This window comes from Anoplolepis gracilipes, chromosome 6, assembly GCF_047496725.1.
Source record: "Anoplolepis gracilipes chromosome 6, ASM4749672v1, whole genome shotgun sequence".
NCBI lineage: Eukaryota > Metazoa > Arthropoda > Insecta > Hymenoptera > Formicidae > Anoplolepis > Anoplolepis gracilipes.
The window spans coordinates 8,949,248-8,974,850 of record NC_132975.1 but is presented as its reverse complement, the minus strand read 5'-3'; the positions used below and the strand labels follow the sequence as shown (position 1 = coordinate 8,974,850).

Sequence of the window (25,603 nt, the reverse complement as noted above, 5' to 3'; positions counted from 1 at the left end):
TTGTTTTGTACCTATTTTAATAAAAATACATTTTCATCTACAGTATAATATAGTTTTAACTTTTGAAATAAAAAAAATTTAATCTTAAGTTAATCCATTAGGAAATTTTTTTTTATATTGAAGAAAATAATCATATATTACATTGTAATAGTGTATTACATATAATCACATATTACATTCCAACATTCTCAAATACTTTGGGCGGCATTGCATGAATTTTCTCCTTGCGTTCGTGTGCGCGCGGACTTCTATTAGGTAAGACACTTTTAATGCTCGATGTACGGCTACTGTCCTCAGCAAATTGAAGATTTATTTTCCCCTGATCCTCTGTATAATTTTCGTTACGGGATCTCGTGCTTTCTTTGCTTTCGCTGGAAGGTAAAGTTTCCAAAACTTCAGATGTCTTGCGGATGAAGATTCGCGCTTTACACACCACTAGTACCACAACTATTATCATCAGAAATAAAATTATGGCCGTTAGGGCACCCACGATCCATCCTAGTTTCTCATCTATAGGATACAAGATTCATAAATAATTTTACAAGAATCTTATAAAAGAAAAATGTAAAAATAGAAGAAAGAATGGAAATAAAAAATCGAATGTGTCTTTTATTAAAATATTAGCCAACCTTGTAAAGTGTTGAGCAGAACGAGTGTTGCGGTTCCTATCTCAATGTCGGTGCTTTCATTCATTAGAGTAAATCTGCAAGTCCATTTTCCTAGATCAGAATGATCCGGTTTGAAGACTAGCTTGCATATACCCGTGGTATAATCCATTTGCACGTTATGCCTGCATTGTTATAAAAAACTGTATTATGGATATGTAATAGAAAAGAATTATTTATACGCGATAAGAAATATATTACCTCGGTTTTTTTACAAGCTTGCTAGAGTTCTGATGTACATGAACATTTGGAGCGTGGATCCAGTGGCATTTGGCCTCTGATGACACAGCTCCGATTCTACATGCAAGAGTAACCATCTGATGAGGCGTGGCCCAAACCGCGATAGTGACAGGCTCTAAAAATTATTGATATCTCGTTAATTAAATTTATTTTTAATTCTTATAGCCTCAAGAATTTATTGAAGAATCCACGATTTCGATAAACTATTTCTATGGATTTTAACTGCTAATAACTTAACCAGAGAAAATATATAAATGTAAGGCATTTTTATATGATTGCAATTGCTTTACATTATTTTATATATATATAAAAACATACAAATTAAAATTTTAATATGGATTTTAATTTTTCTTGAGGCCATCGGAAAAGTTTTTTTTGAATTTTTCGTCCCACTCACCAAAAGCTGCTACATCTTCGGTACAGATTATTCGATGACTACTTTGACCACCAATCACCATTCGCTTGTGCATCGATGATTTTCGTGGTTTGAAGTGCTTAAACGGCGTTATATTGAGCATGCTGATCTCGTGCATTAATGAAATTGGAATCCCAGAAAATATATTATAAGCGCCAAATTTGTCAAATATTAATAAAAGTAAATTTATGTATACATACACATTGTATGTATACTATGAAATAGAAAACGTAAATTATGAAATCTAAATGCATTAACACTAATTTTAAGCAATAATTTTTATATTGAAATGTGAAATTATTATTAGAGGATAATCATTTATAATGTCAACTAATATTAATAATTGTTTTATGAAATGTAATAATTATGTGAATTTTTTTTTAAAACCTTATAGCTTCCTTGAAAATTAGCGTTTGTAATATTTTTCCGGGAATTTGTTGATTAATTATTACAATTTACGACTTAGATAAGGAGAAGCTTTTCTAGCTTTAAAGCAATTAGTAACCAAGATAATGGAAGTGAGAAGACCACCGTGACTATTTGCACTATCATTTATTTCTTTATTTATTTTTTTTATAGACAAAACAAAAAAGTTTACAGCAAGTTAGAGACTCAAAAAAACTCGCTCGAGAATGCGCGAATATTTAGCGGGACTTAACGATACTTAATGGCACATGAAGATTCATACACTCTGCAAGTAAATCGTCGTTCTAGCTTCGTCTATATAATATATATACGTTATTTTTTTCTTTAGAGAAGACAATACTGATACAAAATATTTTAATATTTACTATTACATCAAAATTAATAATAAGATGCTTTAAATTAAATTTATTTAAAATTCTCTATAATGTTCAGATATTAAAAAAAAAATTTAAGTAGTTAAAAGTTAAAAATAAAAATAAAGTTATACTTAAAATATATGAATGATGCAACGATACATGATAACATTTTTGCATTATTGACCAATGAGTTGAACGAGCGCTACTCATTGTGGACATGAATTTTCTGAACGCTGAAAACCTTAACATTAAAAATTGTCTACTTAGCATTAAAGTAGTCATATGTAATAATTGAGTATATATAACAGACACACAACACATATGTCAAGATTGGCTATGAATTAAACAATAAACACAATGGACAAAAACGCGATGTTAACTTAAAGAGGATGATTTTTTTATAATAAATAACATGATACATATATATGTGATGAGAGACGCAATTTGCAACATTAAATGCGTTTGTCAGCAATTTTTTTAGATAACATCATTATTCAACACTCATTTGGACAAATCCTTGATAATATGTGGCGTATTTTTCTCGCTTTTACCTAAAATACATACATTATGAGAAAAGACTCGTAGAACTTGTAATTTAAACTAAACTATCTACAATAATTGAAAAGAATAAAGTAAACACACATAATAAACAATTATTATTCTATGATTTAAATGCGAAAATATTTGTGCGCAGTTTCATCGAGAATATAAATAGGAAGGATGGGTGGTTACTAAATGATAAATGAATAATGCAACTTAATGTGTTGATTATGAACAGATGCGTGAAATAAGAAATCTCTTTTAAGGATCATCCTTTAACTTTGAACTTACTTTTTAATAGCTACAAGATTATTTTTTCAACATTTTTTTATTATATTAAACAATGCAATAATATATATATTTAATTTTGTTTGGAATCTTCATTATAATAAATCTTTCATTTTTTTAAATATTATGTCGCTATTATTCTTAATTATAAATTGAAAAAATTGTGCTGTGATACGAAAAAAAGCTGTAATCTTATTCAAAATAATATTTGTGAATCAATATTTGCATAATTTTTCAAATAAAATGTACTTAGCACGTAGTAATATACATAATGAGGAATGAGAAAGTTAATGCGACGATATGCATTGCATAATAACGACGTAGGTGGATGGATTACTAAAGAGAAAATCACAATAAATTGCGACTCGTGTGAAGCCTCCTTAATTAGTAGAGATACAAGAAAAGCTGACAAGATTGTTAATTCGTGGTTTACCACGCGGCGCACGACAAACCGATAAATCTCGCGGTTTATCGAAGAATCGCGAGTGAGAAACGGATGCGCCAAGACTGAATGATAAGCTAGGACGATTTAATGCTAGTAAATGCAAATGCACGATAATGTAATTATGTTAAAAATGGATATTACGTATTGTGGTAAAGCAGAGAATGATGACGTAAACGAATGTTCGAATATTGCAATCTTTAAGTATATGTATGACATAAAAATGTACTTGGATTACACTCTTTTAAAAAAAAAAAGTAATTAAAAAATGCATTTATTCTTTCGTGTTCTGTTTAATAAAGATTTAGTGTATCTATTAAAAAAATGTATTATTAAGTAATTTAAATATTATTTTTATCTAAGTAAAGAAAATAATTAATAATTAATATAAAAAAATCTATACATGTATATGTTATATCTGTTGACAGTTCTAAATGTGTGTGTGTGTGTGTTTCATCTTATTTAATGAGATATATAATACTGCTTGATACTGACAATGAGACAGAACACGAAAGTTGTAATATATCTTAAGCGTCTTAAAAGATTTGGCTATTCTCGTAATGAGCATCGCGTGTTATATCAAGTGACACAATTTAATCAATGAAATGTGACGATCACATAGTGTAAAATTATTCTCGTACGGATATAATGAAATCGCGGTCGCGATTATTTCTCTAGCATACACACGGGCTGCCTATCGGCAGCCCAACAGCTTCACTCACAGGCACTCGTGCTTCCATCGCTAATCTAGTGGCATGAAGCTTCATCGGCATGCAGATCCATCACCTCCCATCCACGAAAGTCTTCGGGGTATCCGAGTAACGAGGATCCGCGATCGATCGGTATATACTTTCACTTTCACTGTAAATCCTGACCGATTGCTTTTCGCCGATATCGAGCGCGGATCCTCATTACTCGGAATACACATACAGATGTGGGATGATGAGTTATGCACAGTTTGTCTTTCGATTGGACAGCTGGATAGACATGTGTTGTAATGAGAGTTGAGTTATCACCGTTGTGAATCAATTCCGCATACATTGATATCGATCTTCCTTATTGACGAGAGATATTAAATGCGCTGCTTACATAAAAAGAATAAATGAAAAAAATTGCAAAACCAATTTGTTCTGTGAAATTAAAACTTTGAAAGAATTTCTTTTTTACAAAATTTTATACCATCTATTAGTAATGTCGAATATAAAAATTATAATATATATAATTCTGCGAGAGTAATAGCGAGATCGATTTTTGGGACCAGAAAATATATATACTGATCACATTCGTCAATAACTTACTAATTTTTTCGTTCAATAATGATTTGGCATCAAGAATTTCCGACTATTAATCCACTACGGCAATCGGTAAAACCGTTCAATCGATGCTCGTGCCGTGAAGCTTCGTCTACCGCAGATTGCAAAGACGTGCATCAGGATCCATGGCCTACACTTATGTACACGCACACGCAGCGACGCGTGCAAAGCTCACGTGCAGCTCGTCTTGGTGCACTCGCGATCGCGGATGGTTGCGACAGTCGTCGCGACAATGAACAGGCCACGGATCCTAAAATATATATAATACATGTGTGTCCTACGATTTATTATACAGTAACACTTATCGTTATATTGTTTTAATCGATCGAATGCAGAAGCGACTCTAGCCAGGCTTTGGGCGAAATATTTTTTTCGGCATATTTCATGAAACTCGACACAGAAAATGACGATTAAAAATTTGACATAAAAATGATCGTGGTGATTTATGAATTAAGATTCAGTAAGAGAAAAACCTCCGATATATGATTGATATAATATCAATATATCGTTAAATTATAATCTATATATCCCGATTGTTCTCATTATTTGTTGCCTGTCTTTTTGAATCTCATGAAACGGTTGCCTGATTAGTGCGAAGGAACAAAGTCTTTCTACACGTGAATCATCGCGCATGAAAGATCCTTGTACACGTGACGACTTGTATAAACAAGGTATTATCCATAAGTATTCCTATTGCACGCGAGATACTTCTCACGCGAAGCGAGAATTTATTATAGTCCATGTAATGTACCTTACGCTCAATATGTTCAATGACAAGAGTCTTATCTAATAAAACAATTGATGAACTTTACTCACGCGGTATATCATTAATTATTCATTTCAATTACGAATTAAAATATGCTGTTGAAGTAAAAAATTCTAATTAAATTAAAATCTAGTTTTTTCGATGATTGATGATGCTTCAAGAGTATTATAATCTTCGCATCTTGATGCGACACGCGATATGAGAATGTTTATTACAATAATTGAATGCTTTAAATTAAAAAGGATCTAAGTATTATAAAAATAAATTAAAAAATTGAGCAAAATTTTCAAAAAGGAAACGTCATCAAGTGACAGCTCCAAGAACTAAATATCAGTAATCTAAAAAAAAAAGCAGACGAGCGCTGAACATAATTTTATTATTATAGTACTTCCAAATTTCCTATGCTTTTTGGATTTTCAGCACTTTGTGAAGATCCTTTTTAATTTACTGTACTCAATCGTGGTCAACGATTTACCGAGCCCAAGCCGAGCGCGTCGGAATCGCGCGACGATCGATTAATGGTGCATCCACCCTTTACCGTGGCGGTGGAGAAGCGGCCATCTTTAGGACTCGATGATACCTGGTTCGAGAAGGCTCAGCTTCGCGGGCGGCGCGTCCGTGTAATTTTGCCGACCGTGTATCCTGGCGCCGCAGGTCCAGAGTCCCTCCTGTTCGGCGAGCGCGTGGCTCAGACGGACGCTGCAGTCTCGCGCCTCGTTGCCGGCCGCCGGAAATTGCTTCACCACCACGGTGGTGTTGGAATTGACCGGGGTGAGCGACCAACGGCACTGATCCACCGCTGAGGAGGTCACGCAGCGTAACAGGACGCTACCACCAGAGGAGATTTGAATATCCTGCGACAGCTCTGAGAACTTCACTTCATCTGGGAAGAGATATCAGCGACATTAGAATTAATTAAGACGTCAAATTGAGGAGAGAAGATAGATTAATTCTTGTCAAGTATTTTATTTTACCTTAGATTAATTCTTGTCAAGTATTTTATTTTACCTTGTTCGAAGACCGTGAGTTTGGCGGATGGCGACGTTAGAACGGTGTTGAGCGATGCGATGGACACCTGACAGCCCCAGTTACCTTGTTTCTCCGCCTGCACCTGCGAAAGATGAAGCGAGCAGTCGCGACCGAGATCGCCGTTGCTGGGAAATTCGTTGACAACGACATTTTCGGAATCAACGGCGTTCAAGGGCCTCCAGGTCCACGTGCATTTCTCCACACGGCTGCTAGTGATGCATTTCAGTATGGTTTCTGTGCCTATAGGCACCGCCGTATCCATGGGCACATCGACAAAGCTCACCTTAGCTGAAATTAACCATCGTGATAAGAAAATTGCACGAGAGAGGAGCACGCATAAGGAGCATTTGCATTTCGAGTTGATAAAGCAATAGATTCTTTTCGCGAGGGTAAAAAAACGCAATTTCCTCGGTTTCGAGAAATTTATAAAATGATAAAAGTGTTGTATTATTTTAAGGAAACATTTTTAATAATTGAGTGATTGAGGCTTTCTTTATTTTAACACTTGATACCTCTTGAAAATTTTTTAATTATCATCAACGCGTTTTCCAGAAATATCAGAAGATTAAATCGGATTCAATATAATTAGAAATTACATTACGTTTCACGCTGGGTATAAAGTGCTACACATAAATTAAGCGCGAGAAAGGTGAAATGTATGAAGGGAAAGTATAATCGAATTACCAGTTTACTTCGAATTCTAACATCAATAATTTAAATTGTACTCCCGACTGCTATGTGACAATTAGATTTGACGCATAGTTTCTGCATTTTAATGCGCAATTAGACAGAGAGAGAGAAAAGTTTAAAACTACTTGGATTTTTTTATATCGACATCTAAGATAGAGTTACATGCCATTTTAATATTTTTCTCTGTGCGAGTAATCAATTTTTACATCATCTCATGTTAAGATGTCAATCAATTCGTGATTGCGAGAACGTTAACGTAATTACAACGAGTCTTCTATCGCCCATAATTATAGCGATCGGATCGGACGCTCGATAATGACGATGCGCGATTGCAGGGTTTCGGGTGTATTTATTTCTTAATTAAAGTGTGATCGTCGCCGTACCGGTAGGCAGGAGGCTGACAGTGGCCGCGGGCGCCGTATGCAGGATCCCGTCTGGCGTCAAACGGACCCCGCATGTCCACAGTCCTTCCTCCTCGTACAGTATGTTCTTGAATCGCATGGAACAGTCGTGATCGGCGTCCTTGTTTGGACTGAACTTCTTGACCAACAGCGGTTCCTTGCTCGAGTTCGACGCCCTCCACCACCACTCGCACTGTATCACCGGCTTGTTCGCCAGGCATCGTAGAAAGACCGACTCGCCGGCTGCAACTTGCACACCGCGCGACAACTGCACGAACTCGACTATAAAAGGGAAACGAAAGCTCTCTTGACGGTTTTTTTTTTTTTTTTTTTTCATCAAGAAACAAGTCGCGTAGTACAGGATCAATGGGTGTTATTGTCACACGAAGTAAACGTGACGTTGAAATATTTTTCGATGACGAAATTTTAATAATTATTACACAATCGTCACAAAACTGATTAAATAAATCTTTCGTGATTAAAAATAGATTGCTATTAATTATTATTATATTATAGAAAAGTCTTTGTTACAATTGCATTTTTTATTTAATATGAAGGTATGGAAAATTTGATACTGAGTTTTCAAAGTTAATAATTTTCCATTATTTAAAGTGGTTCACATTTATGGTATCAGAATAAAACTGTAAAGCCCTAACTTTAAAAGATATGAAGAAATGGATAATATATATTATTATATTTTTTCGAATTACCCTATCATTTTCTCTATAATTATTTGTTATATAATTTTTATTTACACGCGCAAAGTGTAAATAAATTTACATTAATATAAAGACACAGTTTAAAACTTGAAAAATGCTAGCATAATTAATTAATTAATTAAATAATACCTTCCGATATGAGAAATCGAACAGGAGTCGCCTGCGTGAATGAGGAATTCGGGTCGATTCGCGCACCACAAGTCCAATAGCCTTCCTGCTCCGGCAGGACGTTTTTGAACTTGATGCTGCACTCTGTGCTATCGTTACCGAAGGCTGGAAATGATTTCACATCGAGGTTCCAGGGCTGCGACTGATTCAGTTGCCGCCAGGACCACTGACATTCGCGTACCGGCGACTTGGTCTGACACATTATCTGCGCCGAAGATCCCGCCGGCATCTCGATGACATTCTCGTGCTTTGCGAACGTGATGAGGATACCTAAAACGTATGAATGCACCAGTTAGTCGATATGCCTTATGCAATGCGACTTCTCGCGTGGGATTCGAAAGTCGATCGAAAAGATTTATTGCGAAAAGAATTAAGGAATTAATTATATCTTAATTTATAGATAATTATCTATAATTCTTTCAAATTGTATGTAATTATTTTCATCTTTAGATTTATTTAGAATTGACTTTTTCTCGGAAGGAAATCTGTTTATATTGCATGATTCATCCGAGATTATTATCAAAGTGAACAAACAACAAAATTCGTATGAAAGTATTTTTCCGAGCTGTCTTTTATTCTGGATAATTCACCGAAATCATTATCAAAATTGAGTGTACATTTATTTAAACATCATTATGAGATATTTAAAAAAGTATTAAATATATTATTGATAATTTGGCGTTGGAATTTTTAAATAAATATTGAAGTATAGTCTGTACGATAAATACGACGGTATTTTCTGTCGAAAAGTATTTGATGCGCAAAATATATTATGACAGTTGGCACAAATGATGGAGACAAACAGCGATGTCAAGCGTGTTCTGTCATCAAGAATTCGAGGTCGTCCGAAAACAACTACATAAATACATCGCGTTTATTTGCTATGCTCACGCGATTAAAATTCTAATTAAAGAACGGGACTATAGACGACTCTTTTCCTCCTAAAATACCAGAAATTATATAGAATAAATAAAAAATTAAAGATAGCAGGGTAATATTTTTATCAAGTTCTCAAATGATTTGTCGTCTGGAAACATTTAAGCTGAGGCTTAATTAATCATCACTTTATCAATATAAAGCGAATAAAGATATGTAAGAAAATTTTTTTAATTACAACATTAAGAAAAATAAACGTAATCATTTATGCATGCGTTGTTTTTGAAATAAATATTTGTTAAAATTATTAAAAAAGTTTATGCGAAAAAAAGCGAAATAAAAAGTTGAAGATAACTGAGTTTTGAACTAAAGGTATCGAGATATGATAATCCGAAAATATTAAAGAGTGAAATTTGTGAAATCGAATTAAGAAATTCGTGCATTCTACCGTGATTGGCGTTGACGATGCTGAGCTTGGCGGGTTCGGTGCTGGTGAAAGGATCGCTCGTAGAGACTCTCGCCGCACAAGTCCAGTATCCTGTCTGCTCGTGTTTGGTGCTAGAGAATCTCACGGAGCAATCGTTGCTATTGTTTCCGAACGCCGGAAATTGTCGTACCGGTAACGGATGAGTCGTAGGAGTCGATGTGGTCGCTGAGATCGTAGAGACCTCCGTGGCTGAAATCATTGACAGATTCGAGAGAATGGCTCTCCAATAAATATTTAGCAAATAATTACAGAATTATGCCTTATATATACAAAGAATACAAAGAGATAAAATAACCGTTTATATATATATATATATATATATATATATATATATATATATATATATATATATAAACTGTATATTTAACTTGTCAAAGTTTTAATAAAAAGTAAGATTATCTTAAGTCATAGTTTTCGTATAGACTTAAGACTACGTTAATCAGATGATATGAATGCAATTTTAAGACAAACTTAAATATAAGCGAATTGTGAATACCGATCTATACAAAATACCGAAAAAATATATTCTCTTTTAAGAATAATATTTTACTTATCTTTATAATATCTTTTTCTAAAATAAGTACGAAAAATCCTCTTATTGGTTAAAAGATAAATCCTCTATAGAGTACAATTGTTCCAGATTCTTATCATGTAAGAATATATACTGAATAGGATATTTTCTTACAATTATATTATTTAAAATTCTTAATTCTAATGATAACAAACAATTTTACAGATTGACATTTACTTTTTATTAAAACTTTGACAAATTAAATATACAGTTTTTATTTAATTTATAAATAAGATATTTCAAAAAGTATTATGTGTGTAGAAAAAAAAATATTCTTTATTAAAAATATTTTCTATTAAGAAGGCTTGTAAAGTATATATTTCGAGAATATAATTTTTACAGTTTAAGAGTAATTATTGCATAAACTAGCGGAAGCTAATAAAGGATCATGGAAGAATTTTAGAAACGGTTAATCCAGTTTAAAAAATGTTTAATTATTCCAACTTTCTTTTTTGGAAAAGTTTTTAAAATAAAAAGATATATATTTTTTTACACTTGGTTTACTATAAAATATACTATATACTAAAATTAATCTTGAAGTTAGATCGTTTATACGAGTTTATTATTCGTGATTTTTTTCAAAGCTCCACAGGTCAGATATGAATATTTTTCAAGAATTAATCGCGGAAAGAACAAATATGAATTACTCGCGCTTACTGGGAGAAACCGACGGGCTTTCACTGACATCCGGAAGTGGCAGATGTATCGGCGGCAATGGCTGCCAGGACCACTGGCACTCCGCTACAGGATTAGCGGTTCGACATGCCAACAGCACGGACGAGCCCAGTTCCGTTTCCGTGTGTTCCGGGATATCGACGAACACCACGGCAATCGGTGGTGGCTTCGTTCCTGGCATTATATCATCCATAGAGTGACCTTTCGCTTCGGAAACAGTAGTTGTTTCTGAGACATTTCCGATATCTCCAATCGTGCTCGTATCGGCAGGCTCGTCGGCTATGGGAAGACCTATGTGTCAACAAAAAAATTGTAAATTACAAATTACAAATAAGTTCATAAATGACTACTTTTTGCTTCTAATATTTTTATTCGTGATGAAACACGAGTGATAGCAATTCCTATTTATAAAAACAATGTAGTTGTATTAGAGAAAGACAGAATAGGAATTAAAAAAGTGCATCTTAACGTATAAAAAAAAATTTTCTTCCCTAAATTCTGAGATAACATGACAAGACGCTTCAAGTTATGTAAAGTTTTGAAATCATTAACGGGCTAAATGAGTTAACAGACAAAGATGTTCTAGGCCAAACTTTACGTGAAAAATTGAAAGCGCGATCGGAAAATCGACGTCGTGAAGACGCAAAAACGCCTAGCACGAAGAAGAACGGATATGTGGGACACGTCGGGCAGGAAGCTACGAAAGTCACGTAGACAATCGCCTTGCGCGTCGTGCGTCTGTCACCACATGCAGATAGAATCAGGGTCGGATCGATAGATTGACTCGCAATACGAATCATTTGTGTTCTTGAAAACAGCTTTATTTCCATATCGCAACTAACTGATAAAACTTTATATTGTGTAAGAATCGCTATAAAACATAAGCGGCACATGTATCGCACAAATTACAGCTGTTCATAGATATATATTTACAATGATAATATCATATGAATTAAACGGCTTACAGATAAAGTAACTATTAATACGTAGCGCTGAAAGTAGTAAAATAGGTCAATTAATTTAAGTTAAAATCGATATAATAAACAAGTAAATTCATAATCTTATAAACTGATGAATGTAAACAGTTATATAATTTTGACAATTTTTAATAATACAGATAAACCTTGCAATCTTATAAATTTGTAGTAAAACAAATAAATTTTTTAAATAATGCAATTAATAATCTTTACTTAATAAGTAATTTATAAATATTTCCTTAGCAATTATATTTTTTATAATCTTAAAAAAATAAGAGGATAGTTACTTTCGACTTTTAAATTAAATCGCTAAAAATTTAAATTCCTTGAAATTAATCAGCTTCTAACGCCGTATTAGATTCGTTCGCCGATGATCGTTGGAGGAAGAGCGCCCCTGCGATCCATCATCGCACGCTTTCTACATGGCGGGTATGTAGTACGTGCATAATTATATGTCCGAAGTTGGTCCTTGGTATTGTCGCGTAACGTTTGTCAGCTAGCGTTAAAGACGGCATCGTCCTCAAGCCGAGCGGAGTTGGTCGCTGACACTGGAAGGTCGTTTCCACTTTACATTGACACACTGATCACCGGTTTTATGACGCTACGTGCCGATCGACCTAATTGGACTCGGTCGGATGTCGGAATTTCCCACATGGATTCCTCTGTCGCAATCGCCGGCGTTGCACCAATTTCGTAACAACTATAATTCTTTGCGAGACGTTGTTCCTTGAGAGGAGTCAGTCCGCACGATAAAATAGTGCAGACAGATCAGAAACATTAGCATATTATATTATAAAAGATATGATATTTAAAAAAATTTTATTATGATAATTTCTGAATGATGTTGGACGGTCTATTCATCAGAAAAAGTCATAGAATAATATTTTACATATCTGATTTAATTTCTTCTCATTTGATCTGCTTGTGTATTTTTAGAGTATTTCATACTATGTTCTCGTTTGCTTAACGTATAATAAAATATATTTCTAATTTTTTATCAATACACTTTGCAAATTAATTCATTATTCTTCGCTGGCATCTAACTTTCCCGCTTCTTTATAGAACACGATTAACTGCGGGGAGCCAACCAGAAATGTTGGGTAGAGGAAACGTGCACGTTCCGCTTTCTTACACTTTCTTTGACAAACACACGTACATCTTAACAGGAGAACGCACTAGGCTTTACGCACTGAGCAACAGGTAGGTCACGTACGATTTTTGTTTTTAAATTTGACAGCCGGGGATTTTGGAACAGATTGGAGCACAGGTTCACAGTTCTCGAGAAAAGAAAGGACATGACAAATGATAAAGAAGAGAGAACAGGAGACTAGTATTAATTGTGAGTAACGAGACAATGGGTTCGAGAAAAATCGCATTTTCTCGTTTCAAACAAAGAATTAATTAGGAAGCGCATTTTCTTGTTTGATGGATGTTTGTCAGATGTTTGTCAGATGTTTGCCAGATGTTTGCCAGATGTTTGTCAGATTCATCGGTTTAGCAAAAAAAAAAAAAAAAAAAAAAAAAAAATTTCAATGCATTATAATAAACCTTTTCAAAACATTATAATAAACCTTGTAATTTAAAACGCAAGGAATGCTCCTTAATTTAACGATTAAACAGTGATTATGATCCGTTTCATTTTAAGACTCGATTTCATTTTCATTTTTAATTGATTTGTTTTGTCATTTTTTGCGATATATAATTTGGTATAAATATGTATAATTTTAATGAAAAGTATTTCAATTAATGAATGTGCGCATATATTACAAAATTATGACTAATAATAATTGCAGACATAATAAACTTGATAGAAAGATTGAACATTATTTAAAGCATAAAAATAGACCATAAAAATGAATTATTTATTTCGAAAGTGTAACGTGCACAAATAGAATTACAAAAACTAAATTACAGTATAATTATACAAAAAATAATACTATATTTGTTTACTTTAAATAGGAAAATTTTCAAAATTTAACTTTTGATTTTTATTTTCCTACGGATGTATCCGTAGAAAATGTGTCCTTCCAAAATTAAAATATTCGTACCATATGAAAGATCGTTAAAGTAAATATAAATTGTCAGCTTATGAGTCAGAAGTGTGCGTGTTTTAAGTATGTAATTATCTATGCGTGAGTTATCTTCTGGTATTGTTTGACGTGAAGGTTTAACTAGCGATAATTATAGAAATTATTAATTGTTATGAAACATGTGCAGTAGCATCAAGTTAAGCATAATTATTATGCATTTCTATTTAGAATAAAAATAGAGATAAAATATAAATTGAATATAAATATGCTGTAACAATTTATTAACAACATATTAATTTAAATAAAAATGGACTTATTGATAATATATTGCTATTTTTGACAGTTAAATATTCTATAACCACATTTATTATTAACCCTATTGATTAAATTAAAATAATTACTATGATAATTATGATAATAATTATCATGATTATCATGAATAAACAGAAATTAAAATAAAGATATGAGAGTTGTAGAATAAAATTCTATGAAATATTAGCTTTTTTCCTTAACGATATGTCTCGTGCAAGCATGTTACGTCATGTTTTTGTTACAAGATAATTATGCCTTTCTGATGAGGCCTTCAGCAGGTTTCGCTACAAATGAAGTTCTTCGTAGAAACAAGCTTCTATTCATCAAACTTCTTACAAGGTTCACACAATACCTATTAGCGGTCCAGACCCAAGAGACTTTTCGTTGCGAAGTTATTCGAATTCTTCAAATAATCGAATCATAAATCAGCTGTTTTCTGCGAGACGTAAAAAATTCATTGACGTCATAACTCTTCTTTTAATTCGAACAGGGTTTAATTGGATATTCTAAAATTTTAAGCTAATTATATATACATGAAATAGTATATCTGACAATAAGATATCTTTCATTATTTTTGTGCATTACATATTATTAATAACTCCAATTTTATTAAATTTATCAACATGTCATAATAAAAAAAGCAGATGCCTATTCTTCTTTTCTATCTCCGTCTTTTTGCTTAAAATAATTCTCTAAGTTCCAAGATTGTTTTTCGATTAAGTTTCTCGTCTCTGTAATCAACCGCGGAAATGCTGTTGCAACCCTCCGGTTTCCTGTCGACGGATCGACCCGCCGCGAATATTAATCGATCGCACCGTTACTAGTCAGACCCGGAGATCCATCGTCGTCACAATTCGTTTCCGCTTGCAAGATTATTTTTACGAGTTATATCCGCAATTCCTCCATTTGGTATGGCGTATATTTAAATCACGAATATCACTCCTAGATCTTTTCATGATCGATAGTGATCTCGCAGAATTGTTTGAAACAAATTTTTCTATTATTTCTCTTGTCTCTTTTGTTTCTTTGTAATATTACTCGTAATATTATTTATAACATTTCTTTTTATTTTCATTACTAATTTTTATTAACCAATTAAATAATATTTATTATTTTCTTATTTTCGTGCGCAAAATAAGAAAATGCTAAAAGAGTTTGGAATAATAAATTTTCTTTTTGTATATCGCACGCATATCATTTTTATAATGCTTAATTTAATTTGTTATTTTTTATTTTTATAAATATATCACACATATTATATAATATTATTGTTTACATATGACTTTGTTGTTAATATTTTATGACACTAGTTTGTATTTCTTTGTACATCCTGAGCGTTTATCTAGTAGTAATTAACTGATAGATGTTAATTACAACTGGGATGTTAACGGATAATAATTAACTGATTTGTCTCTTTTTCTTTCTTTCTGTTCTTCCTCTCTGTCTTTCTTTTCACGCACTGCTGGTTTCGCGTCGAGGTATGTGCACGTCCGTTTTTTATATTTGCACGGCAGTAACGACGTCGACGCCTTGAAACCTGAGAATTCCGTAAACGGTGAGACACACATCTGACGTGAGAGCCGAGCGGATCGTGTCAAGGATATGCAGGAATGTGCATCCTTCGTCCACAGGATTCGACTGCTATTTTATGTTAATCATGCAAAACAAATTTTTATTTAAAGATATTGTTATGAAATACTGGGCTTTTTCTACAATTCCGCATTTTTTACTTTATTACGTCCATCTGTCACTTTTTTTCTCTATGATTATCTAATATCTTGAAGAAAAGAAAGTTTTTATTTTATTCTTATGGAGGGAAAAGGATTCTCATCAATATAATTGCAATCAATGATCATACATATTCAATTATTTTCTTATTATGATATTTAGAATTTATATCCCTTTCATGTGATAAATTAAGTGTGAAAGAAATAAAAGAGAGAGAGAGAGAGAGAGAGAGAGAGAGAGAGAGAGAGAGAGAGAGAGAGAGAGAGAGAATATATATATATATAACATTTAAAAAATCAAGATACTGTTTATTTATTATAAAATTAATGATTTAATATTTTGAGCATATTAAAGCCGTGCAAAAACAGCGGATAATTTATGTGTCACTGTATTTCATATAACTTGCACAGTTTATCCTCAACGTTGATAGTAAGACACAAGTCAATGAAGTTCGATCTATTGACGCGTGACGTTCGACTAACAATAAGTACTTACTACACACGTTCCCGATGAGCATCCAGGTTACGCATTGCTCAAGACTCCTCATATCTGACTGTTGGATAGTCGAGAGCAGATTGCGCGTCGCATAAACCGTGATTTACCTCATTATACCCGCAACGTCTAATCTTTTCCGCAAAAACATCGCGCACATATACGAATCGCCATTGCGTCATGCATTCTAGTAGTCGCTATTCTGCTTGACAAGATATTCACTTTGCAGTTTTTGCCGCATGTTTTCACCTTTAAATTCTGCTTATAATTTTGTCTTTAATTTTTTCTTTTTATCTTCATTCCTAAAACAAATTAATTCATTTATATACGTGTATATAATTTTGACAAGTTTGAATTTCCGTTTGTCGAGACATGTTAAAATTATATCCTTGTTTAATTATGACACTAGAAATGCAGCTATTATGATGTAATGTATATTTTTCGATTCTCTACTATCTCGAAGATTGCACGCGTTTCGAGTTTCGATAACTGTCGTGTAATTTTTATCATGCAGGGTATCTGTCAGAGAGACAGGGAGGAAAAGTGGCGATCGCGATGATCCGAGTATGGAATGATAATTGTAGCCTATTCTTCTCGAGTTTCGACGCAGTTTCAGGACTCTTGTCGTCCCTTTTTTTCCCTTCTCGTAAAGCAAGCAGCGTTGTCTCGATGCGTTGCCGGCCCCGAAAGAACTGGTTCTCCCTCCGGGAGGGTGATTAAACCCGGTGCAATGCGTGCATTTAGTGAAACATCGCGCTGGAATGCAAACACGCGTGTTGGTATGGGCTCGAAAGAGGGGTGTGTGCCGCCTGAGGGCAGAGAAGAGAGCTGTGCGCCGGAATTCGTACGAATTCCTCACCGCCCCCGGTGGCGAGATGCATTTTACAGCATGTATAGCGTGATGCACCGGCCGGCCTGTGGAAGATTGTCCAGGATATCTCCGTGACCGCATGTGAAGCAACACAAGTAATACACATGCACATATATTTGTATATAAAAAAAAATAATATATATAATTTTTGATTATTATATCTATATTTCTCTCTGAAAGTGTTATTTTTTTTATCTGTATCTACCATTTTTTATTAAGATACTTTCAGTGCGAGTTTGTATCTAACAATTAATTACAGATATTTCTACTCAGGATTTTGGTCTTCTATTATTTGAAAAATTCATTCGTCTCATCGATTATCGACGACAAAGTAAAATAACTTGTATTGCAATCAATTTTGATATTCTTATATTATTTATTCAACTTTTGTGTTTACATGTGTTCTAACGTCTTATATTTGGTAACAACTGGCTTATGTAAATGCCAGCTATCACTGACGAAGAAATTTCGCGCGATGGATAGCTGTTGAAAACGGTGCACGCGACGAGCTGCGTTTCGCTCTGATTACGACCGCGTGAGAGATCTCGGCATAATTTCGCCTCATCGCCGTTGTAACGTTCGGGCGAAAATCGCACACTGCCACTGATTTGTTATTCCGGTAACGCGCGGGACGAAAGTGAATCCGTTGGCATCGGACTTGAGGCCCATTCAAACGGAATAATTTATAAACACATCGCGTGAGAACAATCAGCTCGAGTTTAATAAATTCTAATTTTGAAATTTGCTTTTTTGTATTTTTATATTTTTTCTTTTTTTATTCAAATTCAGTTTTTACACTTTATTCAACAAATTATTGCCAAAGGTGTCTTATTTTAATAATTATTTTGTAAATATGTATTTTTATATTGCAATGGAGTGCAAATAATGACACAAAATTATAATATTGCAATGTGCAATAATGGATATAAATTATTCAAAGAGATAATATACATACATTTTGTATAATCTCTCTTCATAAGAAGAAAATAATTTTTGTATTCAACGCAATGCATTCCTTTTAAATTGCCCTTTAAATTTGCAGCTGCGCGGCTACTGGCACACCGTCGCTGCGCGTCGCACGTGCGTCTCCCGAATTGCGTGCTGCACTTGTTAATGAAATGCAATCGTCAATGCATGGCGAACACATGTAGAAAGAAAAAAGAGATCCCGAAACACAGATCGCGCGTGCAAGAGAATCGCCTCGGGCTGGTTTCGCTGCCAAAGTGTAGATCCACTGAGGCGCATAGAAGTAGACTTTAACGCTAGGAAAACAATGTCAAATCGAGATACTTTCTCTATTAATGCAGAATTTTCAATATATAGCGAAAAATATTTAATGCAACTGTATTAAAAAAAAAATTGAAAGAATAAGAATATAAAGACTAAAATAAAATCTGTAATCAATCTTGCTTTCTTATTCTTGTTATGTCGTTTAATTTCGATGATATTTCTTCAATATTGGAATACATACCGCAACATGATATGCTTATTTTGATTTAATAAGATGCGTATTTTAACAGTTAAAAACTTCTTTGAAAGAAATATATAATTTTAAAAATACATTTATTGCATGTTGTAAAATACGAGTTGTTAAGGAATAGTTTCATTAAATGTGTAATGATTAGTAATACTGTAATATTATCAATATGCCGAATTATTAGCAACACACACACACACACACACACACACACACACACACACACACACACACACATATACGACTACGTTAGACATACATACCTATAAAAAAAACGGATGCTTAAAGAATAAGAGAACACACGAAAAATGACATGACATTATCACACGTTATTTATAACATTTATTAACGTCTCTTATTAATGTTTATTAACAATTTTAAATAGCAATCGATTAGAGACGAGTGGTATAAAAGTATTTTTCAAGGTGATCCTACGCGGACATTGAAATTATGTAATCCTATAGGAAGGTTATTCTTGAGAAACTGGAAAAATGTTACTGCGATAAAACCTTTTTCTTTTGGTTCAGATTACAGAAATAATTAACATATAGAGTTTTTTGAAAATCATGTGCTTTTATTGACTGAATTAAACCAAAGAAAAATATAAGGAAATTACTATAACAATAAATATGATAATTGTACAATACAAAGTTTTAAATTATTAACTCACTACTAATTAAATAAAATTTTTAATAAACTTTCCCTTTTTAACAGTAATTTCATTTAAAGTTTTATATATTAAGAATATATAAAATTTAAATTAGAATGCCGCAATAAACAGAATCTTAATTAATTTTAAGTCTCCAATTTTTCAAAAACTCAAGCTATAATTTTTCGCGAAATCTCATACATAAAAATATTATATTTAAAAAGCGAAAAATATAATTAAATTAAATAAATTTATTAATCTTGAAAACTCCGTCTGTGTGGCTCCGCCTTAATAAACACTCTAATACACCTATCATTGAGTGGAAAAAAAAAGATTTTTTTCAAGAACCGCATTCGAATGAAGAACGACGCATCCAACATTACATAATACATTAATCTCCATCGTGAGTCCCTGTAATCGTTCAATTACGTAAGTAATTTTCATCGAAGCGATCAATTGACGACATATCAAATTTCTGTCATTACATTACGACCGATGCATATCCAAGCGGTTCATGTGACGACAAGTCGCATAGTCGATTTACAACCGTGTTTAAAGAAATAAGTATCGCGCAAGCCATCGCGATTGTGCTATCATCTAGCCCTCTATTTTAAGCTGCACTTCGATCAGGTATCACAAACTATACCGAGAACGCCAATTAAAATGCAAATAACCGGTCGTAATTTATGGATGATAATAAGTTTCGTTATCAAGATTGTATTTAAAACTTTAGAAGAAAGAGGGAGAGTTTCATTATATATATTATAGAAATTCAACTTATATTACTTTAATTCAAAATTTTTTAAATTATACCGCTCGTATTTTAAGCTAACTATGATTAATAACTATTCGGCCAACTAACGAGCAAATTTAAATATATGTTCACAAAATAATAATATTTATTCCAATTCTAAATTACTACGAGACGTCTCACTTCCAACAGATTCTAAGCTATACTGCTCATCATAACACAAAAGGTTAAAGAAAAACCTTTCACGTGTTTAAACAACCTATCATTATCCGCAATTATTCTTGTCTTATAAACAAGTTTCTATATGTTTGTCAATTCCTGTAAGATATAATAAGCGTCACTAAGTAATTTGGTATCTTTATTTAAATTTAAACCGTTCTTTTGTTCTTTGATATACAACATTTTTGAAATGAGTCTCTTATGATAATTCGTTTCGTAATCCAGAATTTTCACATCTTCCCAGTTAAATGTATGTTTTTCTTTGTTCTGAAATTACCGAGTGTTTTTCCGAATTCATTTTTATGTTGTTAATGTGTTCCTTTATTCTTGTCCATAATTGTCTTTTTGTCTGTCCCACGTAATTATATTACTTTGATAAAAATTAATTAATTAAGCAGTTTATTCAGCTTTTAATTCTCTCAAGAAAATAAAATAATATTTATAATACTATATAATGTTTTTTTTTTCTAAATTCTTAAAAAATAAAAGTACAAATTAAGGCAGAGTTTATTACTTAAATAGCAGTTGCTTTTCTTAAAGCGTATTTTTTATGATTCCCAATATATTTGTCGTTTTATATATTTTGTTATCATTAATAATTGTTTTTTAATAAATTACATGAACGTTTATCACTTTTATAGACTTACATCTCAAATTTATAATTTGAGGAATTCTAATGATTAATTAAAATGATTAATAAACAGCAGATTGCACTCACCGTAGCAGACGGCGCCGAGAGCCAGGAAGACGAGCCAGTGGGTGATCATCTTGGAGAACGCGCGGGACGTCATCCGTAGTAACGACGGTGCATTTATTGCTGCACGTGCGCGACAAACTGTGGCGACGATGAGACGGAGGCGTCGGCTGTCACAGCGTGCGATGCCAAACGTCGTGGCGCACGTGTTGTACTGCCGTTCACGTGCGATGCTCACGTGCGATTTACACTCGCGATAGCACGATGACGCATGTAAAGGGCGTCCCCCTCTTTATACCTCGCTAGAGATACGCGTGTTCTCCGCACAGGCTTCGATTTCTGGTCGCTACCTGACTACCTGGTCAGGTGTTGGATGCCAGTGATTTCGTTGACTGACCGATCGACGCAATACTCTCGTTCTTGGAAATAAAATTCTTGTTCTTGCGGGATGAAATTGGTGTCACAAAGATGATCTCTTATTAGACGATTTGCTATATCAAATGGATAATGAAGAATATTATTATATTGTTAACATGACATCACTAGAAAATTTAATCACTAATTGTAAGATATTTATTTTAATTTTTCTGACAGATTCTTTTTGACAAACATAAAGTCTTAGGACAAAATTTGAGTAAGCCATCTCTTATGACTTTTTATTATTTAATGCTAAATATACTATAGTGACTTTTAAAATTTCATATAAAAATATAAAACATAATAATAAAATAAAATTTAATGTTAAAATTAAAATTATCCGATATATAAGTAGAATGAATGAAAAATACTTTTGTACGTTTCATCGATGGCAAAACAAGAGTATTGCTTTCATTTCGCTTTCCTATCTCTCGCATACTTAAGACATGTGCTGGATTTTGCTCAATCTATTTATACGATATCTATGCGTATGAACTTTTCTATGTGTATGAATTATTCCACGCTAGAGCTTGAAAACTGTTCCGTCGAAATAGACCTTTACTCGCGCGAAGGCGGTGATTTATGGAGCGATCAATGTTAAGAGGGGTAGTGCTGTACAAGGAGTGTTCTAATCTTTTGCATGCAAAGCAAGATTAATTATCCTAAACCTCTTTACTTTGCTTCTTTAGATATGATTTTATTTTATCGCGGAAAAGTAGTTGAGAAACACTTTTTAGCCTTCCAATGCATATAAAGCATTGTGATAAGAATTTTATTATTTTTTGTTTTGTCTTAAAAAAAATTTAACTCTGTAATATTTTATCTAAAAGAATATGTAATGTTTTATCAAACAGAAGAGCCAATAATATTTAGCTTGTGTGCAAACTTTTTTCAAGATAAAAATTGCATTATCAACTCAATTTACTGTGAATTTTATTTATTGTGGAAAAAAAACTAAAATTTATCTCTATCTTTTCTGTAATTAAATATTTTAAAATAATTAAAAACAAATAAAAAATAAAATTACTATTAAAAAACATGGATTTAATTATTCCTTTGAGATATATAATTTTCCACTGATTTTTTTTATATAGCTTGACATAATTTTATTATCTATTTATTAACATTTTATTAATCAAGATTTTTTAATTCGTTATGTTGCAGTTTTTGCTGATAGAAAATGAGCACGATATCCATCGCATTCGATAACTCTTGAATAGAATTCTCACGAAGATCGGGAATAACTCTCTTTCTAACATGGGCGATTTTACTCGCATGTAAAGTAACATGGTTAATTATCGGGTTGCGGTTTCTAATTTGCATATAATGGAGTGCAAAGCGATTGTAAGTAAGTCGTCTATATATAATAATAGCTTTAAGGAAATCCGCTTAAGTACATTTTCTTGAACTTTCCACTTGGCTAAATACGAAACGCCAATTAACTAGACTGAGTCATCAAATTATAAATATTTTCAACAAACAAGAGCGGAATATATTAGTTTACATAAGTATTGTAAAATTCTTTAAAAACTGGCCAATGTATTTGATATCAATGATTCAATTAACGATTCTCTCTTTTTCTGTGTTAACATCTCAACCGATTATAATTAAAATACATATATACATATGTATATATGTATATCGTCCATATCTTAAAAAAAATACTTTAATATTTATAAGTTATTTAAACTTTTTTTATAGATCAAATTGACACAGAAATCAAATACAAGTAAAATATTATATGTCTTATGACATAAGCATTGAACAATACATCGAGAATAAATATAATTTATCTACAAATATTTATTCATTACTTTTTTGTCAACATATATTTTAAAATGAATAATTAAAAGATAAAATAAAAGAATGAAAAAAAAACAGGAAATAAATTAACATATTTCTGTAATTATACAATCTGTGTTTTCGTATAAGAAAATTACAAAAAAGCTTATGTATTTAATAATATTAACATTTTCTTTCTCTGTGAAGGCAATAGAGTTTCGACGGGATACACGCACTTTCTGATTCATCCTACTGCATTCACTGACAATCGTTTGTGTCACGCGCATACATCTCGATCGCTCACGCATCTCTATTAACGTAATACTGTCACCGGCTGTCACCATTATCACACGCGCGAATACCGTACATCAAACATCTTCCGTCCATATGCTTTTCTCTTATTCCACTTAACACGACAATATCTTCTATGCATCGTAATTTTGCGATTTACACAATATAATGTTAATAGCGATATTTATGACATTATCACCCTTTAGTATAGCGGCGTCATTAATTCATTAATATAATCAGCATTTCCATCGAAATATCATCTAGAAGATATTTTTTAGCATATGTATTGTATATGGGATAGTTACATGATACATTTATATCTCAAAATTATTAATTAACTAAATATAAGAACGCGCGATCTTTTATGAAAATTATTAATTGATTAATTATTAAAGCATCCTCTTAAATTTTATTAGAATTCTATTAAATAAATTCTATTATATTAAAATTTTTAAAGACTTATTTATCCCACAATATCATCTAAAAAATTATAACAAAATACTTTTCCCCAAATATCTCTTAAGATGCATTCTTTATACTTTGTCTCAAATTCATAAACTCTAATTATCATGACAATTTATGATTCTACTTTTCTCTGGAAACATTCTTTGCTAATACCAGCTATAAAAATCCTATAAAAGTTCTTTGCATTCCTCAGTTTCTCTCAACATTTTTTTTACTTTGTTTCAAAATCATTATTTATAATCACTATAATCTTTATTGAATTAAAAGCCGACAATATTCAAGTATAACACTGTATTTCTAATATTTTCATCATTACTCACTGTATTTTTTTTATTCTGGAAGATATCACTTTTTTTTCTCTCGATCGATTAAATATAATATTCTCTCTATTAAGCGACGAATATCGATATTTTCAGGCACTGAGAATCGCGTAGCACTAAATTTTCCGCGATTCAAATAGCAAAACGCGGATTTCAGGCAATGCAAATATTGATCTTTTGCTTCCACTGATGTTGGAGTATTCAAATTATTCATTAATGGGTACAGACATTCATACATAAAGCGCCAGTACACCAGACACGACTTCAAAATTCATTAAATCTTAAACGAAAAGAAACACGTTATTTCTATCGATTCTGCTGGATCGAATTTCTCACTAAATACGTATTCACGCAATATCTATCCACGGAAGTGTTTATATATTATGATTACAGGCAGAGGGTTGTCGATCACGAGTCTCGCCGAGTGTCGTTTTTCCGATTTCCATCCGAAAAATCCGACTGGATAATTTTTTACAATTTTCTTCTCAACTGTACGCCGAGAGTACCGGGTATTCTCGCATACAATCCGGGGTATCCGCCGCGCGCGGAATGTCGCGTGCTCGCGGAATGGTGCGTCGACTGCAACTGTAGGCGGCGGGACGCCACGGTCTCGATGATGGTCATCGCTGATCACAAGTGGGGGTCCAATGTTACCGGGGGTACGTGCATGCCGTGGGAGCCCGAGGGGGGCCCCTACCTGTCTACCTACCTGCCGACAGGGGCCCTACCCGAGACTCGTCACCCGTGACTCCACCTCCCACCTGACGGCCCCCACGGACGGATAACCTGCGCCGAAGGGGATAGCTCCTCGCGAAAGACGAGCCGCGATAAGGTGTATCCGCCCGGCGAGGAATTCCTAAGCGGAGCCGCGCGGAATCGCTGTCGGCGCCCGCGCCGTCATTCTCTTTCTCTCTTTAACTCGTTAAACGATTTTTACGAGACGCCACTAGGTTTTGGGATAACTTTAATGGATAGTTTTAATGCGTTATTGGCGATAAAAGGATGCTTCATGAAGCAGTGTCTTTCGAAAAAGGTGTCAGACAGCCAATAAAGATAAAGTA

General features: G+C 33.1%; 1 protein-coding gene across 2 annotated transcripts; it reads right to left on the bottom strand.

Annotated features, from left to right (window-relative positions):
* Window positions 1–17: 17 nt before the first annotated feature.
* LOC140666526 (uncharacterized) lies at window positions 18–25,349 on the bottom strand. Of its 2 annotated transcripts, none has more exons than XM_072893796.1 (11): window positions 24,543–25,349; window positions 21,292–21,758; window positions 11,050–11,358; window positions 9,783–10,010; window positions 8,420–8,728; window positions 7,554–7,853; window positions 6,460–6,768; window positions 6,032–6,334; window positions 867–1,020; window positions 630–790; window positions 18–510 (listed from the first exon to the last, which is right to left on the bottom strand). In XM_072893796.1, exons 2-11 carry the CDS (start codon window positions 21,362–21,364, stop codon window positions 173–175), a joined length of 2,484 nt encoding a protein of 827 aa, XP_072749897.1. In that variant the 5' UTR covers window positions 21,365–21,758; window positions 24,543–25,349; the 3' UTR covers window positions 18–172. The 2 variants fall into 2 exon arrangements, with proteins under 2 accessions (XP_072749897.1, XP_072749898.1); XM_072893797.1 differs by having other exon boundaries at window positions 24,934–25,349.
* Window positions 25,350–25,603: the final 254 nt, after the last annotated feature.